This window comes from Nesoenas mayeri (genome assembly GCF_963082525.1).
Source record: "Nesoenas mayeri genome assembly, chromosome: Z".
Lineage (NCBI taxonomy): Eukaryota > Metazoa > Chordata > Aves > Columbiformes > Columbidae > Nesoenas > Nesoenas mayeri.
The window spans coordinates 7,150,455-7,171,143 of NC_137542.1; the positions used below are offsets into that span (position 1 = coordinate 7,150,455).

General features: G+C 45.6%; 2 protein-coding genes across 5 annotated transcripts in view; one reads left to right on the forward strand and one right to left on the reverse strand.

Moving 5' to 3' along the window:
- The window catches only part of ECPAS (Ecm29 proteasome adaptor and scaffold), a 72,110-nt gene extending 63,236 nt beyond the window's left edge, over positions 1–8,874 (reverse strand). For 3 of the 4 annotated variants that reach the window (XM_080362574.1, XM_080362575.1, XM_080362572.1), the window contains exon 1: positions 8,414–8,539. In XM_080362574.1, the coding sequence (XP_080218700.1) occupies positions 8,414–8,450 (37 nt within the window). In that variant the 5' untranslated portion in view covers positions 8,451–8,539. Of the gene's footprint in view, positions 1–8,413; positions 8,540–8,820 lie in introns of those variants that run through there. The other variant, XM_080362573.1, reaches the window with a different exon arrangement.
- A 1,986-nt stretch (positions 8,875–10,860) lies between these two features.
- On the forward strand, positions 10,861–18,722 carry DNAJC25 (DnaJ heat shock protein family (Hsp40) member C25; the record flags this gene model as incomplete). Its single annotated transcript, XM_080363059.1, has 4 exons — positions 10,861–11,169; positions 12,989–13,141; positions 14,805–15,275; positions 17,768–18,722. The coding sequence occupies 4 exons, from the start codon at positions 10,861–10,863 to the stop codon at positions 17,888–17,890; spliced, it is 1,056 nt and encodes a 351-aa protein (XP_080219185.1). The 3' UTR covers positions 17,891–18,722.
- Positions 18,723–20,689: the final 1,967 nt, after the last annotated feature.

Sequence of the window (20,689 nt, forward strand, 5' to 3'; positions counted from 1 at the left end):
TATTTTGGGAACCCTTCAGTAGAAATTAAAGAAAACTGCACCTTTTGTTTTCCAGTTGGAAGAGTCATCCTTTGAAAGAGCTATCCAACTACACCATGCCTTTTTCATTAGGGTAAATTACAGATGCTTCTGATAATTTTGTACGTCCCCGGGAAATCGAGCAAAGCTTGTTGGTATTACTGGGTCTCTGGAATGTGTGTCAGTCCTTGCTGATGATAAAACTATTTAGGAGGACTAGAGCTGCACTAACTCCTGTGACAGGTGCTGGGGCTCCTGAAGCTTCAGCAAGATGCAGCCAGCTGCCCCTACAACCAGCAAGAAATACACAAGAAAAAGTTTGCACAGTGAAGGGAGGTGCAGATGGAGTGCCCAAAAGGTACTTCTGAAGCAGATCCACTAGAGGTGGAAGGATCAGAACCAAAGGTAACCATCTGCTCCTTATCCCTGGAGAAGCTGTGAGATAAGGAGAAATATTTTAGTCCTCATGAAGGGGAGCCACTTGCCACCTGTCTGATTAGATGCCGGAATAGCAGGACTGACAGTATGGACAAGCCAAGCTGTTGGGATCCCTGGACAGAGAAGGTGGCATTGATAAGGCAGTTGGGAAGAAGACCAAGACTGAAAGCATCTGGAGGTGAACCATGTCAGCAGTGAAGAACAGGTATCCACTGAAGGATGATAATATGCCCAGACAAATGGACCACCATGGCAAAAGGTATTAAGAATGTGAGAGAGCTGGCTGTGCAAGAGATAATTCACAGCAACCCACAGACAACTGTAGATCCTGATGGAATGCCATATACCCAAACTATTACGTGGACATTTGTACAGAGCAAACCATCAACATATGCCCACACACTGGCAACATTCCCCTAGGGAGTGGGTGAAAAGCCATTAAATGTGGGCAACGTGGGTAACAAACTGCAGCAGTATGAACAGTCACTCTTCCCCTCCTACAGGTCTGTGTCTCAGCTGTGGAAAAACTGTGTGGCAAATTGTCCAAGATGAAGAACGGATCCTGCTCTTCACCTGCACAGGTCCAAGTCGCAGCCTCTAGGAGAAGACATCCTCCTGCAGGATCGGCTTGAGAGAACAGGACACGCCACGAGGTGACTTCTGTTTTTTCCTGTGTGACAGGGGGAAGACATGAGGGACTAGGATGGAAAACCTGCTGCTCACCTGCAGTTAAAAAACAAAACTCCCAAGAGAACACCTGCTCCCATCTCCAGTGGGCAGCTCTCCAGCCAGAGTAGGTGGGATTCCTACCTCTGCCTACCTACCAGACACACATAAACACCATCAGCCAGCTGGAAGAGAGGGACAACTGAGTTATTGGGCTGTGTGGATTTGACAGCCTGGTGTGTCAGAACCACATGAATATAAAGCTCTGGTACACACCAGCGCACAGTGTACCCTGATGCCATCAGATCATAAAGGGGCAGAATCCACCAGTATTTCTGGAGTGACTGAGGACTGAATTAGAAACCGAAGCCAGCCTAACCAGGAAGGAGTGGGAAAGGCACCCTGTTGTGACTGGCCCAGATGCTCCGTGTAATCCTGGCACAGGCTACCTCAACAGAGGTATTTTAAGGACCCAAAAGGATATCGATGGGCCTTTGGTATATAGTAGCTGTAGAGACTGAAGACATTTAACAGCTGTCTACTTTGCCTGGTCTCTCAGAAGACCCTTCTGTTGTAGGACTGTTTAAGGTGTAAGAACAAGAGGTGCCAATTGCTACCACAACAGTGCACAGATGACAGTATTGCACCAACCGAGATTCCCTGATTCCCATTAATAAATTGATCCAACAACTAAAGAATCAAGGAGTGATCAGTAAGACTCGATCACCCTTCAACAGTTCTATGCAGCCAGTGCCAAAGCCTAACGGAGAATGGAGATTGACTGGCTGTCATGGCCTAAATGAAGGTACACCGTCATTAAGTACTGTTGTACTGGTAATGCTAGAACTGAAATATGAACTGGAGTCAAAGGCAGCTCAGTGGTTTGCCACAACTGACATTGCTAATGTGTTTTTCTCAATTCCTTTGGCAGCAGAACGCAGGCCACAGTTTGCCTTTAGCTGGAGGGGCATCCAGTACACCTGGAATCAACTGCCCCAGGGGTGGAAACACAGCCCTACCATCTGCCATGGACTGATCCAGACTGCACTGGAAAAAGGTAAAGCTCCAGAACACCTGCAATACATTGATGACAATCATTGTATGCACCGACACAGCAGCGGAAGTCTTCAAGAAAGGTGAGAGAATAATTCAAATTCTTTCGAAAGCTGGTTTTGTCATAAAGAGAGGTAAGGTCAAGGGACCTGCATGAGAGATCCAATTTTTAGGAATTAAACAGGAAGAGGGGCATCACTAGATGCCAACAGATGTGCTTAATAAAACAACAGTTCTGCCACCTAACAAAAAGGAAATACAGCCTTCTTGGGCACTGTGAGTTTCTGAAGAAAGCATATTCCAGATTACAGCCAGATTGTGCACCCTCTCTATCCAGTGACCCAAAAGAAGAATTATTTTCAACGGGGCCCTGAACAATGACAAGCCTTTGAACAAAGTAAACAAGAGCCTGTAAATGTAGTAGCCTTAGGGCCACTCCAGGCAGAACAGGATATTAAAAATGTGCTCTGCACTGCAGCCAGGGACAATGGTCCTACCTGGAGCCTCTGCAAAACGCACCAGGTGAGACCCGAGGCGAACCCCTGGGGTTTTGGAGTCCAGGATACAAAGGCTCTGAGGCCAACTATACTCCAGCTGAAAAAGAGATATTGGCAGCATATGGAGTTTGAGCTGCTTTAAAAGTGGCTGGTACTGAGGCACAGCTCCTCCTGGGGCCCTGATTGCCAGTACTAGGCTGGATGTTCAAGGGAAAGGTTCCTTCTACTCATCTTGCAACTGATGCTATATGGAGTAAGTGGGTCGCACCAAATGCACAGGGGGCTGAGTAAACCCGAATTGACCAACGAGGTACTCCATGCCATACAAATCATTCTCAGTTTAAAACTGGGGGATGACAAGGGTCTCTCTCTCTTCATCCCTGGCTGGCTTATGATGAGGACCCTGCCCATTATTAGCAGAGCTGGTTTAATTTTCCAGCTGGGGAGTCTCTCTTCCTTTGCCCTCTTCTTCCCTTTCCTTGGGTTGGTGGCGTGTGGGGTGTTAATACCATCTGCTATTGGCCTGCAATAAATGGTGACAATTAGCTAATTATATATGTTTATATAATTACTTCCATAGTCAATCTACCGCAGGTCAGCTCTGATAAACGTGGGGCTGGGGGGAGAACAGGCTGTCAGAGGCAAAACGAACAACTTTTAATGCAGTCCAGAGAATTTACAAAAGAAAAATACACAACAATCCACAATTAAAAAATATAAAAAAAAAAAGCACCATTATTTTGCTTACAGTAGTAAGAAAGTCAAAGTGAAAGGGAGAAAGCAGGAAAGGAAGGAGCCTTCACTGGGAACAAATGAAAACCCTGTGCCCAGGGTGTGCAGGGCTCTACAAAAAATGGCTCCAAGAACAAACCTGCAGGTCAGAAGCTCTGGAAGAACACCGGGCACACAGAGATGAACCACCCAGAACCTTCCAGATCTGCCCACTGCAGAGCCCCTTGCTCTGCCAGAGGGGGCTGGAAGCAACAACCCAAACAGACCCTGTCAGACTCACCCACCACATTAAAAAGCACCTCAGAAATCAAGTCTGGTTTAATAAGCAGTCACAGAAACATCATATGTGTGCCACAGCTATGACAGTCAACGTTTTACTACAGATTAAAAAACAGAACCAAAACAAACAAAAACCAACCAACCAACAAACCCCCCACACAACCAAGAATGAACTGCATGAGTAGAAAAACACTGGGTGGTTTTATTCTTAAAATATATACAATTAAGCCCATACAAAATTTCTAACAGATATTCATGTGTTTTGGCATAATAGCAACTTATTTCCATGCTGCTGTGCAGTGTTTTCACAAAATATTTCATTTTTTGTGGCATTTTCTTGGGAAAATAAAAAATAGGTGTTTACAAGAGGATGAACATAAATATGGAGAACTTAAGAATAGGCATTCCATATGAAAATATATCCCCTTTCACTGTACGTCAAAGAACCAAAGAGGCAGGAACACAGTATATATATGTGCCTTTGTATCTCTGTTTCCAGCAGCAGTGTCCAATTTGTGTCAACAGACACGGTGTACTTGGATTTTGAAATCCCCCGGTTACCATGGCAATATAGTTACCTATCCGTGAGGGAATGCGTGTTTCACTTCTGGTTCTTTCCAGTCTCCATTTAAGACTACAAGGAGGAATACAGGTTTCAGCACTTACGACCACGCCTCACGCAAAAAGGAAAGGAATGGATTTCAAAACACAGCTAATGTGTACAGATTCTACAAGAAAGTCACATCAAGAGCAAGGCTCCAACTTGTGCTTTATGAACTTCCAAATCCTGCAACACTGGCCATAAAAGGGTCAGAGCTATTTTTAAGTCTTGTTACTTCAGCACTGATCTTGCAATCTCTCAAGCCAACTGCAAACCCCAGCCTGCTCCCCAACCAAAACAACATGCCCCTCTTCCCCATTCGAAGGGAACAACTGAGAGAAAGACACAGAAAAGATCAAATACATAAATAAACAGCTTATTGTTTTCCTTCCATTAAAGATGTGTCTATTCCTTCCTCCCTTTTTTTCTTCCAATTAAAATCACAGAAGTGAACTCATTGCTTGGCTGTACTGGGGTAACTAGTTCACTGTTCATCCATCTCTTTATCAAATAAATTTCTTTTTGGTTCAGTTAAGCATGTTCTTCTCCTTGTCCTTATATAAGATAAAGAATTAGCTGGCATCCATAGATACTGTGCACAGCACATCAGCTATTCTGCACAGACCCCTCAGCAATGCGTGTTTGTGTAGCTGAGCATCATGTAAAACACACACCGTCCTTTTAATGAAAGACTCAAGAAACTACCAAGGCGAGGACATGTCAAGCTAATTGTACTTCATACTTTAACTAATCACCAGAAAAGCATCGCAGGAACCCAAAAGAGAGTCCAACTCCTCTGCAAAACAGTGCAGAGTGGGATGGCAAGATCCTGTGCATAAAGCCAGAATTTATCTTTACTTTTCTGATAACTGTCTGTTTCACAGAGTAGTGGGACTGCTACATTAAAGCACTTCTAGAACTGTTTCAGTAAATCAAAAAAAAATCAACAAAATCTTCCTCCATTACATGAAGTCTGTCGAACCATTATATCACATCAGCATCCCCCACATTCTCACCAAGGGGCCCTATAACAAATAAGGAGTACTGGGACACAGGAACATTCCAACTTCACTGCCTGGATGGCAGGGATAGATTTAGGGACAGGTCTTGGTTGAAGCACGACCTCAAATACACCCTTTTGTCCCTCCAGAGCTAAGCAATTGTTTCTGCACCGTTCCACACGCAGAATATAATAGCTCTTGTCTGTTGTGTCACTACTAAAATAGGAGTCAAACTCTTGTTCTAATGTTATTAGACTGTGACAAAAAATGTATTTAGTACGATTACAGTAGCTAACAGTGAGTCAGGATTTGCTATTCCTGGCTCTACCAGTAACACATCGCATGCCTACACCCAAATCACTTCAGGGGGCATTTGTAAAACAGGCCAGTCAGCCAGTTATTTTACAAGATCTGGCTGGAAAAGGTCAGGAAGGTCTTGTGGAAGGAGGTTGTATTATATTTTTTTTTGTCCTGTTCTTCCATTTTATAGAAAAGCTTATACAATAGCAGACAGAAATCCAAATATTTGCAATATGCCAGGCTTAGGCTCTTCATTCCAGTGGCTGACGATTCTTACTCAAGATTAATTTTCTTTTCTCTTACATATGAACTCTTATGAGTTCAGGGCCAATTTACTGAGTTTGCATTAATTTTTAAACTGCCATGGCTCCATTCTTATGTTGCCTTCAAACAATTTGTCCTCTGAAATGGTGAGCACCTTTACACAGAGTTTAAGCAAACAGTAACAGTTTGTGTGTTTGACTGGAACTATAGATCAAAGCTTTTTCTAGCCATGTGTATGTAAAGCAATTAAAACTCATCTTCTAATATAAAACTCGTAGTAATTATTCCCGGTTTGAGGGGAACTACTCATCATGCTAAAAAAGAGCAAATTTCTTCTCAAGTATGATGAAATATAGCCATTTAAATGTATCAAAAGACAGCAGGCCCACATAGAGGTCCTTTCTTTCTCTACATGAAATTACCCTTTTTCCATTAGCTTTAATTTTTATTTAAAGCTACAGTACTTCCTATTCAGTGACAGACGAGGTATTAGGAGAAAAAACACAAAACAAAAAATCCACTCTCCTTCCTCCCCCCATCCTCCAAAAAATATTTCTAACCAAACCAATAAAAACCCCTTAATTCCAAAGGATGCAGTGGTCAAACAGCCTGAATGGCATTATATTATTATTAGCATGAATCCCTACCTAAGGACGTTTGTCCTTTCAGCGCAGCAAAACACAAAGGGCTGTGTAGCAACCGGCATATGGCTGAGGACTTATTTTTTGCTGGGTGAGATTTGGAGGCTGGGAAGCTACATTAGACATAGATAAAAGCCAAGGAGCTACAGGCAAGAGATCTCACACTGCCCAGTCTCACCAAGGGGAACCAGGTCAGCATTGTGAAAGCAGCAGAGGAATCCCCGGGACGCCAGCAGCAGCGAGGTCTGTCAGGGTCATGATTACGATTTATCCCAGTTGTCAATGGAATAAATAGCGTGGCATTTGTGTACTCTGATTCGAGGATCAGTGTAACTGAAAGATCCTTCTTACCCCGTGGTGAGATCCTTGATCTTTGGCTACATAAAGGACATCCCCACCATTATTGTATGCCTTATCCCACTCAGCCTAATTCTAGTAACATCTAACAAAGAGCAGAACAAGGATGTTATCTACATGGCAGTGAAGAAAAGCTGCTAAATTAATGTACACTCTGATTAAGTTACAAAAGATGTACTCATCATTAACCAATTGAGAGGATAAATGTCCTGCAAAACGAGGGGATATTTTTCAAGTTTTAGATCCTTCTGCACAACACAAGGGAGACAGAAGATTAAGTAATATATTGTTTAGACGCAGAGTCCATATCTTAAATTTGACTAGTAATTAATAAATGTATTATAAGTAAGAAACTAATCAATTTTGGATAACTTAATCAATTATTTCTTAGTATATATGTATTGTATGTTAAAAATCTCCAAAAATTGTAAAGAATATGTAATCATTGTGTGAACATAAGCAACGCAAGAGCATTTATGAAGGACGATCCCCAGTGTTCCACAGTGCTGATAAAATAAAGAATGCCTGCTGAACAGTATAATCGACTCTGCTGTTTATTTCTTTGTTTCAGCAGCACAGTGAGAACAACGAAAAAACCCAAGTGACACATCACACAGACGTGCTTTAGAACTGAAAGCCAATAGCACAAATATGCTAAAAGTATTTCTTCTGCCCTTCCTCTCCAGTAGTTGCCAAGTACTATTTCAGGGCAACCAAAGGCCCTCTCGCTTGGCTGAGTCATTCATTATCTTACAATTAACCCTTTATGGTTGACTAAGAACTAGCTCTGCTCCGAGGCAGGAAAAGCAAGGAAAGTGAAACCACTACTTCGAAGTTCCATAGGCTTCTCCGAAGAGAAACGGATTGTTCACTGCACCGGACTGCAGAAGGGATGTGGAGGTGACAAGGGCCGGGCTCCCGCTGCCCCGCACGCCTGGCGGCAAAGGCAGCTCGGATGCCGCTGCTCCCGCCATGTGCCCAGCGCTGCAGAGCCCGAGGATGCGCTTACACACGCACCGCGACACCCCGCACCGCGCCCGCTGTGCAGGAGCCCAGCACACGGTGTTCTACAGCGGCTCCGCGGCCGACCGCGAACAAAGCGGAGCGAGCGCCGCAGGCGGCAGCCGCTGCTCGCCGCGCCGGGGAGCGGCGTGGCGGGGGCTGCCGGTTGCGGACGCGGCCCCTGCACCGGGCGGTCTGCCGGCTCCGCGCCCGCCGCCCCCGCGGGTCCCCCTGCGCAGGGAGCCGCCGTCCCCTCCCCACCGAGCGGGCGGGGCGGCCCCGCAAGGTCACGCAGCCCGGAGCGCGGCGCAGGCCCCGGCAGGCCGCAGCCAGCCCGCTGTGCCGCCGCGGGACCGGGGCTGAGGAGAGCCTGCCGCAGCCTTCGCTTTCCGCTTCCCGACATGGCTGCCCGACGCCGGGCCCAGCCCCGCCGCCATTACCGACTGGCCGGACCGGAGACCGGACCCCCATGGGAGTGGGGGCGCCGCCGAGGAGAGCCCCCGGCCCGGCCCCGCCGCCGGCCCCCGCGGGGTTTGCGCCCAGCTGGGAGCCGCGGAGACTTACTGAGCTCGTCCTGGGCAGCAGCGGCGGCCGCAGCCATGTCGCCAGCCGGTGCTGGAGGGAGGCGGTGAAGGACGCGCCGCGGCAGCCCTGCCGCTCCCGCCGGCCGCCCCCGTCCTCTGCCGGCGCTCGCACGGGCCCTGGGCCGCTCTCTCCTCCTTCTCTCTGCGGCTCTCCCCGCCACCAACCGCCGCGAGGGACGGCGGGGCCCGGTAACGCCCGCCCTCCCGTCACCGCCGTTTTATATTTAGAAAGAGCTGAGCCATCGTCCCCGCCGCCCGCCCCCGCCGCGCACACGCACCGGCCCGCCGGCGCCGCTCGGTCGCGGCGGGGGGCTGTACTGTCCTGCGCCCCCGCCCCGGCTCCCGGTGGGTGCCCAGGAAAGGGGCGGCGGGGGGCAGCGGACTGACCTGAGTCCGCGCTGACCTCCATGGCGCCCGCGGCGCGCTCCGCGCTCCCGACGCGGGCGGAGGACGGAGACGGCCCGGGAGCCGTGGGCGGCGCAGCTGCGCCCCCTCCTGGCGGCCGTCGCGCCAGCAGCCGCCGGACGGGTAGCCCCGCCCAGGCCTTGGCACAGCCCCGCCCACAGCCCCACCTAGCGCCTGGTACCGCTCCGCCCACAGCCCCGCCCACAGCCTGGCACAGCCCCGCCCACAGCCCCACCTAGCGCCTGATACAGCCCCGCCCACAGCCTGGTACTTCCGTGCCCACAGCCCTGCCCACAGACTGGCACAGCCCCGCCCAGGCCCTGGCACAGCCCCGCCCACAGCCCCGCCCACAGCCCTTCACAGCCCCGGCCGCACCCCGGAGAAGCCCCGGCCCCTGCTCGCCGGCCCGCAGCCCTCCGTCTACACGCGCCTCCTGGGCTGTGGCTGCCTTGTCCCGGGGCCTCAGCGCCAGCACGGGCAGCAGCCGGCACAGCGGCTGGGCACCTCCTCCTCCCAACACCTGCCCTGGCACCACCGTCTCCCATGATAAGGTGACCATGGTTCAGCAGGAGTGAGAAACACACCCTGACGACTATTGTGTTTTCCCAAGTCATTAACTAAAGGCAGAAAGTTACGTTGTGAAATGCCTGATGTGCTGGTTTGGTGCGGAAGAAAGATGTGACCACCACACAGCATCTTTCTCCTGAGCTCATCGGTGCCCCCTGAAATCTCTGTAGGGAGCATATTGACTAGGCACTAAAACAAGGCAACCCAGGACCGTACACTGACAGCGAACAGTGCGGCACCCATTTGATGGCTCTTTGAATGCTGCCTGCAGATAATGCAGGACTAGCTGCTGACGTCTCCCTTCAGCTCCAGGGACAGCTCTTGGCAGAAGTGAGACCAGGTAACACAGTGCCAAAGAACCAGCATGCTTCTCAACTTAAAGAAAAAGTGACGAAGTTTCGCTCTATTTGTCAAACTCGAGATATGAGAGGCTGGACTCTTAATGAGCTGAAGAGGGGCTTGTTTGTTTTCTGAGGAAGTACATTTGGGACTCATCCATCTCTCAAGGAAATTACAAACACTTATTAATGCAAAAAGGAGGCAGACACAGGAGGCCAGAAGTATAAAGATGTCTACTCATTTTGAGCAGAGCAGCATGTGTTCTCTGATGAGCTGAATATTTTTGTGGCAGACATTTCTAGCATCTGATTTTCCTGGTAAAGGCCCGATATTTAGGCAATGTTCCTTACACACTAATGCAGAGATGCGGTCCTCCTTTTCGAAACAAGTGTTTGGGTAAAAAGAATGTAAGAGTCCTGACCTCCGACAGCACATATGAAGCCCAGTCTCTTTTTCAAAGGATTTTAACCAGCTTTCCTTCGCCAGTAGCACCAAGGGTGGATGTACATACTTCAGACAACAGCAGCAGGAGGAGTGTTCCCCAACACACCTTCTGCAGGGTATGCATTTTATGTACATACAGGGAAGTGTGCTGGAGGCTGCCAGTTAAATCACATTGATCCGACACAAAACAGCGAAACCTGAACTCCGTAAGAGCGAGCTTAAATTAAATACGACTTCAAAGAATTGCAGAATCACAGAACTTTAGGGACTGGAAGGGACCTCAAAAGCTCATCCAGTCCAGTCCCCCCGCTGGAGCAGGAACACCCAGATGAGGTTACACAGGAAGGTGTCCAGGCGGGTTTGAATGTCTGCGGAGAAGGAGACTTCAGGGAGTATTTCAAAATATTCTTCCCTGGAAGAAGGAATAAGCAGAAGCAGGTTAGAAGAAATCATGGAAAAGATTGGTATACCACGACGGCTTTTCTGCCGCGATTTCCCCACTCAGGGAGCCAAAATCCCCGGGAACCGCAGCCGTGCGGCCGAGCCGTGACCCCGCCCCGCTCCCGCCCGGCCCCGCCTCCTCCCTCCCGGCCCCGCCCTTTCCCTTCCGGCCCCGCCTCCCCGGCGCCTGCAAGCGCCTGCGCGCTGCGCGGGCCCGCTTCTGGCGGTGAGATGGCGGCGGGCGGCGCCGCGGGGCCGGGCCGGTGGCTGCTGTGCCTGTCGCTGTGCGCGGTGCTGCTGCCGCGGGCGGCGTGGGGCCTCACGGAGGGCCTGTACTGCGGGCGGCGCGTCTGCTACGAGGTGCTGGGCGTCAGCCGGCAGGCCAGCAAGGCGGAGATAGCCCGCGCCTACCGGCAGCTGGCCCGCAAGTACCACCCCGACCGTTACCGCGGCGAGCCGGCCGCGCCGGGCGGCGATGACGGCGCGCAGGCGGCGCACGAGAAGTTCCTCCTCATCGCCACCGCCTACGAGACCCTCAAGGTGAGAGAGCGGGACCGCCGCCGCGGCCGGAGCCGCTCCGGTAAGAGACAGCGGAGGGGCCGCCCCGGGGGCCGTGCAGGGAGCGGGGCGGGCAGGGCCCCGGACCCGCATAGCGCCTGCCCGCGCTGCCGCTTCCCGCGGCGGCCTCGGCTCGGGGGGCGCGGGGCCGGGGCTGCGCCAGCGGGACACGCGTGTGGCCGCGCTCTTTGTTGCTGCCTCAGGGTCCCGTCGGTGCCCGTGGGCCTGTGAGAAAGACGGGGGCAGGCTGCTTAGCAGCGGCTGTTGCGATAGGACAGGCAGTGACGGTTTTCAGTAAAGGAGCGGAGATGCAGGCCAGACAGGAGGAAGAAACGTTTTACACTGAGGGTGGTGAAACCCTGGCCCAGGTTGCCCAGAGAGGTGGTGGATGAACCATCCCTGGAGACATCCCAGGCCAGGCTGGACGGGGCTCTGAGCAACCTGATCTGGTGAAGATGTCCCTGCTCATGGCAGGGGTTGGACTGGATGAGCTTTGACGGTCCCTTACAACCCAAACTATTCTATGGGCAACTCACGTGTTAACTGCAGGAAGCAAAATTAAGCAATTGCCTGTTGCAAGAAGAAAAATTGTGGCCTTAAAAATACTCTGGGAGGTGTATAGTCCCCTCCAAATTTTGCTCGGCAGCTGTGGCTCATCAGCTGCATCTGCCTCTGAAGCGGATATTAAATCTGGCTCGAACATGGGGGTTCTGCCCAGCTTTGGCCGTGCACACCTCACAGGTGTCTTCTTCCCGGGACAGGAACAGGACCTCTCAGGTTTACACTTGTGTGCATCGCTCAGGCTCTGCAGCATCGGTTTTGTGTTCCTTTGTGTGGACTCAGACAGCTTGCTTCCTACCAGCAGTCAGGGAGGGGAAAAAAACCTTAAACCTTCTTCAATACCCAGTCCAAGAGTGCATGGAGGGGGTACGGTGCTTTTGAAGATCCATTTGTATTTAAAGTGAACCAACTGGGCTTTATCTTAGAGGTATACCTTGAGATAAAAAAGTAACAGTGACTTGAGTAGCATATGGGGTCTGTAAGGGAGGCTTATCAAGTCAAAATATGTGTGGCTTGGCAAAGATGCGACTCAGGAGTGGAAGAAAGAAACCTGTAAGTGTTTTAAGGCTGTGAGGGAGAAAAAAAAGGGACTTTTTGGGCAGTAGGAGAGGAATGCAGTTGAGGCTGACAAAATTAAATTTCTCATCTCTTAGTTGCATGGGTGTAAATGAGAAAGACTCAGAGAAGATGAGAACAATGAGGTTTTGAAACAGCCTTTCATTGGACAGATTCCACAGCCCTGTAAGCTAATTCTAAAAGATTTGTAAAACAATCTCTTAATACATTCTTCATCTGAAAATCTTTCCCTGAGTGATATTTATTAACTCTTGTCCATCTGGATTTCACATTCTGAAGTTAAAAATACTTATTGTGTGGATTTCATTTGCCTGTCTTCATTTCAGTATTGAATGTCTTCATGCGGTACGGGCTCATGCATTTAAGACCACATGTCAGATGCGTGTGGGCAGATAAGTGTGAGAACAAATTAACTGAGAATCATAATCATAGAATCATTTTGGTTGGAAGAGACCCTCAGAATCATCAAGTCCAACCATAACCTAACTCTAGCACTAAACCATGTTCCTAAGAAGAGGAAAAAGGTCCTGTGTGCTTCATACTTGGTTGGGCTATTGTAAATTTTATGGCAGCATGGTCATTAATGAGACGTAAAACACAGCTATAACAGAGTAAGTGAAAACAGGAATCTGAACCTATGCATGTTTTTCATCTCATCCTGCAGGATGAAGAGACACGAAAAGATTATGACTACATGCTGGATCATCCTGAAGAGTATTACAGGCATTATTATCACTACTACAGCAGGAGACTGGCACCAAAAGTGGACGTCAGAATAGTGGTTCTAGTTGCGGTGTGTGCCATCTCCGTGTTTCAGGTAAAATTTCATGTTTACATGGCGCTGCTCAGTGGTGAGTTTCTGAATGGGAAGAGAAGTGTCTGCAGCTTCTGCAATGTGCCTTAAACAGCATCAGTGATGAGAACCGTCTATGTCTGCTGGGGTAAACTTCTGCATGGTGCCTGTCACAAATCTGAAGTCAGGATGTACTGAGCAGATTTTTTGGCTGCCCTTGTGACCTTGGACAAAGGTAGAGATTAGTTTCTTCTAAGAGTAGGATATTTTGTAGAGACTAGTGCAGCTCTTTTAAAGCAGATGCTTAGCAGATACAGACTGGGCTAGTGCTCCAAATAAGCTTTAGTCAGTCTGTGAAGCTGCATAAATAATTTTTTAAAAAACAGACTAATTGCAAACTAGATTCAAGGCTCATTTCAGATGACAGGGCTGAATATCGGTTTACCAATGTGTGAGTCATACATTGCAGTGTATTTTAAACACCACAGTGAAGTAAGGAGAGAAGTGAATTGAGTTCAGTGAAGTTTCCTCTGACGGTGGTGGTTCCAAGGTCAAGAAAACAGCCTGTGTTGTAGATGAGAAAATTTGTGCTACTGCTGACAAATATTTAAGTGAAGAAGATGCATGACTCTCTTACCATCTGTTAGATTACTGGTTCAAAACAGCACTAAAAATAGCCCAAAAGTTTAAGAGATTAAGATACCACTTATTATGTGGTGCAGATAGATCACTTATTTAGAGGGATATTGGAAGTTAAATCAAAAATACATTTATCAGAATTTGAGAGCTTGGAATAATAAGTCCCAATGGCATATGCAGCCAAATACTTAATTTGTCTTCAGACTAACTTCCAATGGCAGAGTTTCATTTCACCTCTTATTTTGGGTGTAAGTGGAGATACTAATTTTCCTGCAGTCCAGCTGCCAGATGGTTGCAAATCCCATGTAAACATCTGTGTAAACTGACTTGCCTTTCTCTTGCTTTCTGTTGTTTCTGCTTCTTGACCTTTCTTAAAGTTGTATAATTTGTATGTGCATGTCTTTTGTCTTGGTGAACCATGTGAAATCCTCCTTTTTTTTTTTTAAAGTTGCCTCAATAAGACGTGTTCACCTCTGCCACCTATATTTCTGATTTATCGTTTGGCTTTGGTTGTTTTGGTTTTGTTTTTCCCATTGAAATTCAGTAGCTGGAGGTTAGAGAGGGATTTTGAATCTTGTGAAGTCAATCCTGTCAGACTAATGAGATTTTAACATGCTTAATCTGTGTTTCATTAACTATTTTAAATGGGCAACAATTTTATAATGAAATGTTTGTATACCAGCTACTTTATTTATAAATCCAAGGGAGCTTCTGAGAATGTCCAGCACAGCCTGGCCTTTATCCTCAGGAGATTAACATCTTCCCAGGAACAAAACCGGTCTACCAGTTGCTTGTCCTTCCTCATCACTGTATATTGCTGTGAGCTATACATCTATTTATCTGTTTTCTCGGTGCCTTACTAAATTTGGAGGAGTAATTGTAGCATCAGTAACACTGCAGAAGTAGTTACCTTCAGTTTTTACCCTTGCTGTAATGTAATGGTGGTTAAAGGTGTATGACAGCGGGTTTTTGTTCCCTGGCAAACCTTCAAATAGGAATGTGTCTGTATAAAACCACGGTTTTTACTTTCACTGTTCTTCAATTACAGTTCTTCAGCTGGTGGAGTAGTTACAACGAAGCTATCAGCTACCTAGCTACAGTGCCAAAATACCGCATACAAGCTACTGAGATTGCCAGGCAACAAGGTTTACTCAACAAGACTAAAGAAAAAGGCAAAAACAGGCGGTCTAAAGAAGAAATTCGTGAAGAAGAGGAAGAAATCATCAAAGACATTATTAAAAATAAAATAGATATAAAAGGCGGTTATCAGAAGCCCAAGATATATGATATCCTTCTATTTCAAATCCTTCTTGCCCCTTTTTACTTGTGCAAATACATAGTTTGGTACTGTTGGTGGATTTATTGTTTCACTATTAAAGGGCAAGAGTATGGTGTAGAAGAGAAGTTGTATATCATACGAAGGTACATGAAGATGTCTCAGTCTCAGTTTGACAGCCTAGAAGATCATCAAAAAGAGACCTTTCTGGAACGGCAGCTGTGGATACGAGAAAACTATGAGGTGGGTATCTCTGTTGGAAAAGCTGATGTTAGTTATCCAGGGTAAGAGCAGCTGTTTTGTGAAGTGCTTGGGATGGGGCTGTGTGAAGCATTGTTTCAATTTTAGCTATTGTTTTCTGAACTGAAAGCAGTTAGACAGCCACTCGTTATGTTTTCTTCAACTTCCTACGCTGGTAGACAGCAGCTCCATAGATATAGGAAGGGATTTGCTTGGAATCTGTGTGTACAAGATTTTGTTGAGTCTGATGAAAGGCATTCTTACAACAATGTGGTAGGTCAAAGTTAATACAGTAGATTGAAGACCATTCTACTAACAGTAATAATTTATAATAGGGATTACTTGGATCATCTGAAATTCCTGTTTCATTAGTGGTTTAAGCCATTAATTCTTAGCTCATTTTTTTCTAAACTGTCCCTTGATTGTTCCTTGGCCGTCTGTGAGTCAGGGACTGTTCTTGATGTGCTCTATACCTATTTAAGTAAAGATGGTGTATGAAATACCATTGGCTACAACTGTTGCTTTTGCCACGGACAGCTGCTTACTAAATAGTCAATATGTAATATTTTTTTTTTGAGTGTTCTGTGAGAGCAGTGAAGGAACATGAGCCACAGCACGGAACTTCAGTCCAGAATGACTTGGGATGACAGACTGACAAAACGCTTTCCTTGTTCCACAGAAGCTCATCTGTGGGCCATCTGGAGGGGAGGGTTTTAGAAGAGAAACTGAGAATATGAACTTGGCCTGCTCAAGGGGAAGAGGAGATGTTGCTGCTGCTCTGCATACACTGGGAAAAGAAATGGGATGGTGGCAGAACTGCCTTTGCTGCTGTCAGGGCACCAAAGATAAGAAAATGCTTCTTTAAAAGTAGGCAGAGGTGGATTAATCTAGAAACTAGAACAGGAAAATAGTAAAGTTGATGCTAATGTAAGGAAAGGATTAGCCGACAGGTATACATTCTTGTTGAATTATGATGGGTTTGCTAGAAAACAATCTGGAAGTCCAAAGATCGAGTAATGTTACAAGTTAAAGCGGATGTTATATGGAATAAGTAAGATAGGATGGATATCCAGTTGTAGAGAAAAAAGGACATGGTTTGGATTCCGTGCTATCTCTAACTAGTGATATAAAAGAGCTGAATATGAAAGCTGTATTTGCCAGTGTGAAGTCTGTTTAGTCATAAGTCATCTCCTGTGGTGGCCAGCAGTTGATTTTTGGTGAAGAATACATGAAATTTGCACCTATATAGCAATATTTATTCAGTATAATTTGCAGCTTTGACACTTCCTGAAAAGGAAATTGTGTCTTTGTAGGTAATAGCCTTAACGAGTTTTTCTTTAATAAACTTATCATCTCTTATCTAATCACTCCTTGAATGCATTAAAACTTTCAGTGTCTGCTGTACCATCTGGTCATGAGTTCAGCAATATGATTAGATGTTTTTTTTGAAGCCACCCAAACACCTGCTGGTTCTTCTGTTATTGGAAATGGAGAATAATCATTCTTTATTCTCTTTTCTCATGCTACCTGTGCTCCTCTGTGCCACTACCATATGCTTACTTGAAACTCATGTCTCTTAAATGTTGAAAAATATGCTTAGGTGTTTCTCCCCAAAAGCTTCTCTGTACTTTGATCACTGGAGATGCATATCTGCATATTGTTCAGTTTTTTGTTGTTCTTTTAGGATGGGAAAGACCAATAATTTAATACACACATACACCGAGGTTCTCCACAAATTTTTTTTTCCACTCTGTTGGTTTCCTGAAGATTTGTAAAACCTCCATGATCACTGACCATTGAGCTGATGTATTTATAAAGCCATCTATAATATTTTTAAATCTTTCTTCATGCATAGAAGAACCTTAAATTTAATTCCCTTCTGGGAAGAAGTCAGATGATACTGAGATGACATAAACCTGTATGTTATTGAGATTTATACTGGCTTTATCTACATAAACCACCTTCCAGAACAAAAATGTAGGTGCTGTTGCTTTTTTCAGATACTTGACTTTTTATTACAATGGCACCATTTCCTAGTTGAGAAATTTATTGGAAATTAAAATTTCCATAGCAGTATTCTATCCAGACCATGACTTTGAAATGGGGAAACAGCTAAAGCGGGGAGCTGGACAACTGCATTGAACTGTGTGTGTGCTGAGAAGGGACTCAAAATTTGGCTTTCTGAGCATTAGCAGTTCTTTACTGTAAATGTTAATTTACTGAACGCATGAGCATATAGTTCTTTAACAACAACAAAAAAACCCAACCAAACAAAACCCACAACAAAACAACAACATTCTGGAGCTTGCAGCACCATCTCAGCTGGAGGGACCCCTACACCTTGTGTTGGTCATGGTCTGCTTCTACATTGTAACTCAGTCTTCTGTAAAAGCAATAGTCGGGCAAGTGGTTGAACTACATATGCTTACACCCCCACTCTGATTTCACTTCACCCATTTCTTCAACCTTATTAAAAACTTTTGTCTGTCTGTCAGGTCTATAAAAGAGAACAAGAGGAGGAGTTGAAGAAGAAGATGGCCATGGATCCCCGGTGGAAGAGGTATCGGAGGTGGATGAAAAATGAAGGACCTGGAAGACTGACTTTTATTGATGACTGAAAGTTGCTGAACAAAATCTGTGCTGATGTTGAAAGTGATTTGCAAAACTTTTCACTACATCTTTCAGAGTTTTGTCTGCTGTGTCTCAGCAGTGATCTAAAACTCAGGAATTATTAAATCAGGCCGAAAAATAATACAGGTTTACCATTTTTATAAGTCTGACTTATTAAACAGGCTCAGCTCAATGTATATATGCCATTTACTTGGGGATCTCAGTGTGGAATTCATAATTCCAAACAATGTATTTTCTCTATGTATTTCATGATCAATGCAACCATAACTTTAGTCTTTCTGAAAATGTTTTTAGATCAGTCCTTGAAAGTCCTGCTTTTCCTTTTTAAACTGAAGGGTTCCTGCAAATGGACACTGGAAATGCTTATAAAGGATTCTGAAGCAAGGGCCTTTTTCTGTTTTCCTCCCCCCCTTCCCTGTACTTTTAAATCCAGTTTCTAAGATGCCAAATTGTTTTTTGATGTAGACAATATGGGGATTATACCAGACTTCTTGTTTTGCTATTCCTGATCCAGTTGGAAATGAATTTTATTATTGGTGGGAATAAATGATGCATGATTGATGATCATCGTGATGCAAACAAGCCTTAATTCTTTGTTCTACAGAGTGATTAATGAAATAGTATGCTTAGATATTTTGTGTTTGGTTTTTCATCTTCTATGTTGGATTATACCTGCTTGTTCAGAGCAAGTGTACCAGTGAATTTTAGTCTACTCAATGTGACATTTCTTTCACCAAAGTATTGGTAAAAGGGAAAAGGACCCTTTTGTTTAAAAGGGCAATTTTGATGCCTTATGTAAATAAAAGTTTATGTAATATACATTCTGAATTTCTTTAAAATTCTAAATCTAAATTATTCTTCATGTTTTCCCTTCTGATCAGACTTCAGAATACTTAGAATAAATAATTCACAACAGCACTGCGTTTTCCTCTGCAATGCAGCCCAGGTCAGAACTCGCATGATTTGCTGGTAAAAGGGGTTCTGTTACTGTATTTCTATTCAGGAATTTTACTGGGGAAGGGTCAGGTGTGGAGCTTAGCCAGATCGGGCCTCTCCTGTCACTTGTCACATTTATAAAAGCAAGTTCCTCAGAAGTGTTTCTGCTGAAAACAGTGCTAGGTTAGCTGGCTTGTGTGGAGGCTGGTTTTGGGAGAGAAGCTCTTGAACTTGGCTACTGCCAAAACCCACAATAGCTAAAAGTTTTGAAGTTTTGAAGCGAGATGTTTCTGATTCTGCAAAGGTGACCCTTCTTCATTCTTTGAGGAAGAGTTACTATTCTCTGAGCCTCTTTTGCTATTTTAGCTTTCACTGGTTCTTGGAGTGCCGTCTCAGTTTTCTATTTGAAGTGATACATATTCAGAAGCATGTTAGTAGTAGTATACTAAATGGCTAACTTCAGTATTAGTAAAATTGAAGAGGGACTGCTAGATTTGTTCTGCATCTCTGCTGCATGTAGTGCAGCTATAAACTTAATTCGCTTTATATTTAATGGTCAATTCAAATTTTAAACTTGTTAAAGAAGTTGTCTACAATAAGCTGTGCTTGCTTTCATTAATTAATCACTACAAAGATGTTAATGAAGAGAGATCTTCACAGCTTGGGTGTGTTGTAATGTCATCCCCCAAAACACTAGTCAGCCCTCTGCAAGAATGAAAGGGGGAAGATTAAGTTGCCGTGATAGAAACAAAGGGAATAAAGGTAAGGACAAGTAAAATGCTGTTGATTATTAGGTAAGACAGTTACACCTGGAAAAGAACTATGCAAATGCATGCAAGAGGATCTAAACCTGTGGCCACAGTTTCACAGGCTAAAAGCTCTGCTGCTCTTGCCCTTGTGCCCAATTTTGCTCCATCCTTTCCCTCCCAAGACAAGTTTCTGGGTTATACAAATAAGCAGTCAAAACACAGATCTGTTTTCCCTTTTTGCACAGGTTAGTTCTAATCAGGATTAATTTCCTGACCTGACACTACAGTAGGAAATCAGCGCAGCAGAATGGCAGTCCCTGGGGAGAGCAGAACTGTGTCTTGGCTCTGTGAAACTGGCCTGATATTGAGTGAGTGGAGAAGGGAAAGTTAGCAGGTATTGTACAGGCTGCTGGAAATGAGCTGTTCGCCGGGCCAGCTCACAGTTGCTTCTTCTCTTGACATATGAACCCTTTGAAAATAACCAGGCACAGGCATGGTGTGTCTACAAAGCTGTCAGCATTGCAGTGACACCTCATTAGCCAAAGCTAATGAACATTTCTAGCCTAATATCTCATTTTAGTTGTATAGGATGTCTGTCTTCTGGGCATAAATTTTCAGGCCCTATTTTATCTTGAAGTTAAGTTGACAAAACAAGTATATATAAGAAAAAATAAAGCAGGAATGAAACTGTTGAGAGTTACAATACTACAGCTGGTAATGCCAGCAAAGATTGAGATGACCAGAGAAGTGTTTGCATGAGCAAGTACTGCTGGGACTGGGTAGCAGTGAGATCTTTGTGAGAAAAAGTGTGTCAGGGTACTAGGATCTTGAAGAAGAACCACCTCGCCTCCTATTAACATTTTTTCAAATAACTGGGTCTGTTTTGTCGCATGTATGTACTTTTAAATACATAGTTTATCTAAGATGAAACATACATGCACAAGGTGTGCAGAGCCAGAGCCTTTCACATTCAGCGTGTCTTCTCTGTGACCGTGCTGAGGTTCGATAGAAGCTCAAGCATGTCCGTGGCTGTTGGTCCTTATGTTCTGAGCAATCATTCAAGGCTATGAGGTTCATCCTGACAGCTTTTTAACAGGCCAG